We start from the raw sequence: 8,210 nt of genomic DNA, 5'->3' as shown, positions 1-8,210 counted from the left end.
TCTAGAAATTTTATTAAGGAATTTTTTTTTCTTCTTAAAATGCAACTTCTTACTGTATGAGAATTTACTCCCTAATTTATACTATCAACCGAACAAACACTTAATCTATAGACGAAAAGTAACCATCAAAGCTGTCATACAGATATACTCGTATTGATGTAAGCCATTTAAAGTGGTATACTGGTATAGCAGGAACCAGACTGCTGCTAACCCATTAACTTGTATGAAACGTTTACCGACGCACCTAACAAGCTAAGCGTGTTGGCAGCATGAAACCATCCTCAGCTACACCTTTCACTAGCTGCATTAGAGCTGGCCCAGCTGGCCTTTTTTCTTCAAGTGATCTCATTTGTATTTTTTTTGGTCCATGTCACTTTCACTACTTCAAAACCATTAAAAAAAACACGGTATTACTTTATTACAGTAGTTATGCCCACTAGTTGGTACTACTACTACAACACACTTTTAGCATTACGTTATTTCTTCACTTCTTTCTTCCTAGCAACTTCCTTTCCTAATATACCTATTCTTAACACACCCATATATATACCATCCTCCTTTACCATATTCTTCATCCATGAACTCTCTCATTCTATCTTACTATCTTACCAAAACATTTTATCCAAAAAGTGACATTTTGTATTATCCAATATCCATGGCATCCTTACACTTCAAAACTTTGTACCTTGCTCTTTTTCTTTCCCTTCTAGGCTTTTCCTTGGCGGCGAGGCAACTCAGTGTTTCGAATGAGCCGATGGCCTTCCAATACCACAAGGGTCCCCTCCTTAATGGTAAAATTACGATCAATCTTATTTGGTACGGTCAATTTAAACCCGCCCAACGTGCTATTATTTCTGACTTTATCACCTCTCTATCATCCTCCCAACACGAAGCCCAACCATCCGTTGCCACATGGTGGAATTCCATTGGCAAGTATCATCACCTCGCCGATCCCAAGAAACCTACTTCCACTCTCTCCCTTTCTCTAGGCAAGCAAGTCATAGATGAGACATACCCCCTAGGCAAGTCCCTAACCAACAAGCACCTTGTAGAGCTAGCCACCAAATCCGGTCAACAAGTCAACGCAGTCAACATAATATTAACCGCATCCGACGTGGCAGTAGAAGGGTTCTGTAGAAGCCGATGTGGAACCCACGGATCATCCTACATTTCCAAAAGAACCTCCCAAAAATCCACCTACATTTGGGTTGGCAACTCTGAAACCCAATGCCCGGGCCAATGCGCTTGGCCCTTCCACCAGCCCATCTACGGCCCGCAAAGCCCACCATTGGTTGCACCCAACAACGATGTCGGGCTCGACGGTATGGTGATCAACTTGGCCTCCTTATTAGCCGGGACCGTGACGAACCCGTATGGAAACGGGTACTTCCAAGGCCCAAAGGAAGCCCCACTTGAGGCTGCTTCGGCTTGCCCCGGTGTATACGGTAAAGGGGCGTACCCGGGTTATGCCGGGTCCCTTTTGGTGAACCCGACTACTGGTGCTAGCTATAATGCTAATGGAGTTAACAAGAGGCAATTTTTGCTTCCTGCTTTATATGATCCTTCAACTTCATCTTGCTCCACTTTGGTCTGATAAGTTTTAAAGTAAAGTTTTCCATAGTGTAAAGATACTAGACTTGTAGTTCGGTAATGGTGTATTAATTTTATTTAATTTTATTCAATTTGTAATAGTTAGTTTTATTGAGAATTATAAATTTATAATACTACGAGTTTGGAATACGTATACATGATTAATTATGGAGTATCTTTTATTGAAATTGAAAATTATGTCATTACAAAAATGTTATTGATAAGAGTATACAAACGGGGGCACCCCAGTTACTCTTCTTGAGAAACTTCTTGAGAAACAAGAAGAGTTTCTCTAGTGGCAATTGTGTAATAAAAACGGTTTGGGAATTGTAAAGAATTGGTATTTTAATTTGAATAATTGCTGACTGTAAGTTCCACTGAACTTGAAGAAGTGGACCATTGTAGACGGCGTTAGATGATGAAATAATGACGTTGTTCAACATTCGTCAAGATTATCGTTAAAATTGAAGTAACTCAAAATCTAAGATGTGCTTGATTCTAGATCTGAAGGTGGGCTTCCATTGCAACACCATTGGAGCTTCATCTTTCACCTCCACCGAAAACACCATCACCATCACCTCCATCAACAACACCATCACCTCCACCGACAACACCATCACCTTCCTCTTTCGTCACACCGACAACAACCATCGACACCACCTTCTTCCTCTATCGTCTAAATCGTCTCCACCGACGACAACCATCATTTTCGGCGGCGAACATAGGTGGCGAAATCAAATTAAAAACCCTATAAGAAAGGGTAAAATTTATGGCATGGTCAACCCAAAGGGTAAAGGTGACCGTCCTCCATTGAAGCTTCGCCGCCAAAGCTCGAATTCCTCCATTCAAACTCGAATGCCTCCATGAATGGCGGCTTCGCCGCCGGAATTTAACGAAAAACCCTAAAGAAAATATTGAAATTAAGGGTATGTTTAACCCCTAATGGATAGGTGTTTCACGCTTGTGGAGCTTTCCCTCCTCCAGTCCTCCATTGAAGCTACTACGTACACCGCAACCGCCGTATCTGGGTTGTCTTAGTTTTGAGTTAAAAATGGATCTCTATTCCTAGTTAACAATGTTAACTATCCGTCAAAATCTAGGCATAACAGCAATTGCCAGTGAAAATATGATGTCATATGAAAAAGTCACTTATACCCCCACATTCCTGCAAAAATAGACCAATTTACCTCCTTGAAAAACGCTCCTTGTTTCTCAAGAAGAGAAACTGGGAATTACCCTATACAAACTCAAAATTATTTATTCATATTAAAATAGAGGTTCAATTCTTATGATCATATTGTGTTTCGTAAAATGATTGTTATTGAGTTATGATTCCCTTAGCTTATCTCGCCTCACCTAAGAAGCTAGCACTAGGCTAATAAATTTCTAAATGCAAAAATTGGAGTAATGTGTAACTAATTTGTTTTAATGAAACAATTTTATGTGCAACAAACGAGCGGTACTAGCAACTATCTCCATCTCACCACACTTTAAAAAGCTAGAGGTAGTAAAGGAAGAGTAAACACGTGTCAAAGACTATCTTATCATAGCTTGGTCTAGTGGTCAAGTTTGTATCTTACAACTAAGAGGTTGTGGGATCAAACCCCACTAGAGGCACCTTTGGAGTGGGGATTCCCTTACCCTTACCCTTACCCTTACCCTTCCCCCTCACTTCTAAAATGTCTAGCCCGCTAACCCAGATCGGGAGGACCTGTGAAAGATTCCAACTCAGTAGGGCCCTTCTCCATACCAACCAAAAAAAAAAAAAAAAAAAAAAATCCATAAATATTTACTCTTTATTTTACTACTCCTTCCTTATTTTGCTCAAGAAAGGCGATATGTTTATTCGTCCTTTGTGATAAAAAGAGGCGAATTGTTTTGGTCGCCTTGGTTGTTCATGCAATCAAAGAGGCTGATGTTCGGGCGGGCGAATCACTAAACATCGCCCTTACAATTTTACTTTCGTGAGGGCAATCAAATGAGGCAATTCTAATATGCCCGAGTTGGCGCCTTATAAAAAGACAAAATTAAAATTGTCCTCTTTGATAAGTTTTTTTGTAGTGCTAACTTGGGTGTTAATTTGGGTATAAGTGTCATTTCCTCATAAGAATTGAATAAGCTAATTGAAAAACCTCTTAAAAAGAGCTTTTTAAATAAAGAACTTATTTAGTGGAATAAGTTTTCTAAATAACCTTCTTACCAAACACCTTAAATTAGCTTATTTAACAGTCAATAGCTAATGTTGGTCAAATAAGCTAATTTTGCTCAAATAAACTAGTTACCAAACACAACCAATATGGCAGATCACTAAAGGTGTCAATTTAGGTGTTTGGGTCAATCTATTTCGAATTAAAGTCATGTCAAATTATTGTTTTTATGTGAGTCGAAATTCAAAATAGGTGATTTTAGATCGAGTCATGTTTTGACAACTTTAGCATCAACATTTCTAAAAAAATTGTTCAAACAATATAGGGAGTAAACCCAGACAAAGAATGAGTGCAACTTCATTCTAGTTCATTAAAAATTATACAGGAAGCGTGCACTCTGCATATAAGTTTGGATATATAAAGTTGGAAATATTAAATCAACATTAACTACACCACAATCTATCATAAATTTCATCCTAAATTAATACCAAGAAATTGTATTTAGTTTTTAGGATTGGATATATCATAATCGAAAACTTATTATGAAAACATTAGTATTGTTAAAAAAAAAAAAAAGGTACATAATATTAAATTCTTTCAAAAATAATTCAGCATGAAAACGATACCGCCTTAAATTAATCATGTCCATTTATCATTATAATCACCAAATGAGTGATCATTGTGAACACAGCCACTTACCTATCTCATTATCTATAAACTACTACTGTACTGTATTACGCAGAATTACAAGAACTCCCAACTTTCCCCACATTTAATTGTGTACATAAATAGTCTTGAAAACCCATCGTACGATTAGCAAAAATATCAAAGTTCGGTATAGGGTAGGCCGGTAGGGTACCAATAGCAAACAATACACAAAATTAATTGGTACCAAAAATGAATTTGGTGCGCATTAATTATGGATCCTCTTAATTAACATAAAGTAAAGGGACATACAACTTCAATAATTATGAGCAACGCAAGTTTGACATTGATTCTTCTAATCCTAGAATCCAAAGAAGCAGCCAAAGAAGATAAGTTCATATTAATAATAATACTGTATATTCATTATAATACGAGTACTTCGTTTTTTTTTTTCCCAATCTTTAGGGATATGCTTTGAGTTAGTTAGACCGTGCAATTAGTGGTGTACTTTGTTTGGGGTAGGTCCTAGATTAGTACAAAGTATCGCTGGCATGTTTGGGATCTATGAATTTGTATTGCTCGTGAAGAGCCCACGAGTGGGTGAGAGATATATATAGCCGATTGGATTGACCAATTTTGCCTCTAATTAATGTCATCAACTAAGTCAAGTCTGCTGCTTGCTTAGTTCATTGGATTTATCCCTAATCGGGAAACTGATTAAAAAAAAAACGAAGGGAGTAAATTTGTTACAAAAGATATTTTAAAGTAAGACCCAAATTCAAATCCTACATAGGAGTAATAGTATTATTATATGATTTACCAATCAAATTTACCCAACCTAACTCAAAAATTAATATAATTCGTAATTAACATTGACTAATACATCACCATGTAATTGACAATAGCTCTAAAAAGACTTAAAACTAACAATGATCCAAACAATCCATTTTCCACCTCTAATCGATACACATGCGTTTATATCTACAACACCGGCTTAGGTGCTACTCTAATACACTATTTAGCTGAATAATCAAATGAGCTAACTATATTCTATAGAGACCAACACGAAGTATCCACATTTTCAAGGTCCAGCTATTATCATGACCATGCATTCGTACTCGTTATAATATTCTTGAACTATTAAGTTGACCCTTAGCTGCTGCAAAGCTGGCTTCCATATTATCCATAACAAGCCTACATCTTATATTCTTCCTCAATATTTTTAGGTCCAACAACTTGCTAAGCTACCTTTAGCAGCAAATTCTGTTCCCTACTCAATATACACTCACTCTTTGAACATCTTAATTTAACTTTCTATTAGTCAAAATATTCATACGTTAGCATATTGTTCATTGCTTGGAGTTTTCCCACTATTTCCTACCACTTTCCTTATGCTCCCTTTTTATTGTTGGTGTATATATATACCACAAACTTCCCTTATTTTTTCCCATCCTCAACTTAACAACTTGCTAATCAGTAAACATTCCAGTTATCGAGTATAATGGCAATGACTTTGGCCTCGAAACACTTCCTCTTGCCCATCACTCTCCTTTTTCTTGTCAATGTTAGTGTTGCATCGAGGATGCTCGTAGAGTCCTCGACTCAGCCTATGACTTTCCAATACCACAATGGCCCTCTTTTAAGTGGTCGGTTTTCTATCAACCTTATTTGGTATGGTAACTTCAAGCCTACCCAAAGGGCTATCATCTCTGATTTTGTCACCTCCCTATTACCTTCGCGGCCTGAGAGCCAACCATCTGTGGCCATGTGGTGGAGTTCTATTGGCAAATACTACCGCCTTGCTAATCCCAAGAAGCCAACTTCACTCTCCCTCTCTATGGGCAAGCAAGTCATCGACGACACTTACTCCCTAGGCAAAACCCTCACCTCCAAGCAGGTTGAAGCCTTGGCTGCAAAGGGTCCGCAACAACCCAATGTCATCAACGTAGTGTTGACTGCAGCTGATGTGGTAGTAGAAGGTTTCTGCACAAGCAGGTGTGGGACACACCGCGTCTCCGAAGAACCCACTCAGAAGACCCCATACATCTGGGTGGGTAACTCGGAGACACAGTGCCCAGGTCAATGTGCCTGGCCATTCCACCAACCTATCTACGGCCCACAAAGCCCACCATTGACCGCACCTAACAATGATGTAGGCTTGGATGGCATGGTCATTAACTTGGCTAGCCTTTTGGCAGGGACTGTGACCAACCCATATGGAAACGGGTATTTCCAAGGCCCAAAGGATGCACCACTTGAGGCTGCATCAGCCTGTCCAGGAATCTACGGAAAGGGGGCCTACCCCGGTTATGCTGGCAACCTTTTGGTGGATGCCACAACCGGAGCTAGCTACAACGCTAACGGAATCAACAAGAGGAAGTATCTGCTTCCTGCATTGTATGACCCCAAGACCTCATCCTGCTCAACTCTAGTTTGAGAAGTTCAGAAACCATCTGCAATACTATGTATAGGTAGGAGTATAAGTTCGTATACGGAGTACTATTAGGGTGAAGATACAAATAGAAGTTATATATGTAGTATTTTTTTTAACAATAGCCATGTATTCGTTGGTTTACACATACAGCAATAAAAAGTTACCTTTGTCTACCTACATACATTCATTCCTAAAACTATTCACTTGAGAGGATTAAGGCGAACAAACGACCTTATTCAAGGTCTAATTTGAAAATGAAAAATCACTATGACCCTGAGCTTAATCCCAGCATTACCTGATTACCTACTCTGTTAGTCCTATGCTTTTCAAGGGAGGCCATGATCACTGAAAAAATTTGTTCTGTTTTGATATGTGATGATACCCGTAAGAATATCGATCATATTCTTCTAATTGATACCTTGTACAATGAACAGTTTCAGACTCACTAAACCAAAACTTCCCTCATTGCTTTTCAAACTAAAAGCTCAATAATAGTGATTCGCTAAAAGAATTTACAAAAATAGACTGTAAAGTCGAAAATGTTAAAAGATAGATTGGTGAGCAGAAAGATTGTTAGTTTCTCATATATTGATTTATTGTCCTTGATTGTTTTATTGAACTCTCTGTTTATATTCATAGCAGAGGAATATGTTAAATTTGTATGCATCCAGAATGTAACTAGAGAACTTAGTTCAGCTTAATCGTTAAACTTGTAAGTATCAATAAGACAAAATAAAACCTTGATTGGTTAAATCATGAATATAATATAGTAGGACTTAATTTCGTTATATAGATAAACGTGTATGTACCAAAGAGACAATGAAAACTACGTAGTAATAACTACTTTCTTAACTTAAATAATGAATGTCTTAAAACATTCACAAGAAACCAGAAGACATTTCCTTGAGAGATTATTTTGCAAAAAATAAAGACTACCATCTATTGATCCTTTGGGCAATTGTTGCAATATTACCATAACGGATGAAGTAATTTTTAAGAATACTCAATGTCAACGTGTTAATTCCAAAAAGATGGTAGCTAACCCAAATTCTCTCTTTTTCTTTAGATATTGTTACAATCGTCCATTACCACTAAGGGCGGTATTTGCCTATCAGGAGATAATAACACAAAGAAAAACATGTAGTTAGGGATGAATGGCCTTTTTATGATCTATAGATATTAAGAATTTAAGATATAAGATATTGCTTGTTAAATAAAATATTTATATCCCTCCTAACTAGGGATGGCAACGGGTCGGAGCGGATTATGCTAAATCCGACTCCGATCCGACAAGAAGTCGGATGTTAAATCCGACATCCGACTCCGACTCCGACATCCGACTCCGAAATCTGACTCCGACTTCAATATCCGACCTCCGACTCCGATCCGACCCG

General features: G+C 38.0%; 2 protein-coding genes across 2 annotated transcripts; both read left to right on the top strand.

Annotated features, from left to right (window-relative positions):
* Positions 1–531: 531 nt before the first annotated feature.
* Positions 532–1,776, top strand: LOC145585325 (protein EXORDIUM-like). The gene has a single exon (XM_081642033.1). The coding sequence runs from the start codon at positions 578–580 to the stop codon at positions 1,592–1,594; it is 1,017 nt and encodes a 338-aa protein (XP_081498159.1). The 5' UTR covers positions 532–577; the 3' UTR covers positions 1,595–1,776.
* A 4,050-nt stretch (positions 1,777–5,826) lies between these two features.
* On the top strand, positions 5,827–6,993 carry LOC145585324 (protein PHOSPHATE-INDUCED 1-like). The gene has a single exon (XM_081642032.1). The coding sequence runs from the start codon at positions 5,884–5,886 to the stop codon at positions 6,817–6,819; it is 936 nt and encodes a 311-aa protein (XP_081498158.1). The 5' UTR covers positions 5,827–5,883; the 3' UTR covers positions 6,820–6,993.
* Positions 6,994–8,210: the final 1,217 nt, after the last annotated feature.

The sequence above is a fragment of the Chenopodium album genome, chromosome 16 (assembly GCF_948465745.1).
Source record: "Chenopodium album chromosome 16, dcCheAlbu1.1, whole genome shotgun sequence".
Taxonomy (NCBI): domain Eukaryota; kingdom Viridiplantae; phylum Streptophyta; class Magnoliopsida; order Caryophyllales; family Amaranthaceae; genus Chenopodium; species Chenopodium album.
The sequence above is the reverse complement of the archived record's forward strand: the minus strand, read 5'-3'. Positions and strand labels throughout refer to the sequence as shown.

Excerpts from the sequence above, each read along its gene's own strand:
- LOC145585324 (XM_081642032.1), top strand. The coding sequence starts at position 5,884 with ATGGCAATGACTTTGGCCTCGAAACACTTCCTCTTGCCCATCACTCTC.
- LOC145585325 (XM_081642033.1), top strand. The coding sequence starts at position 578 with ATGAACTCTCTCATTCTATCTTACTATCTTACCAAAACATTTTATCCA.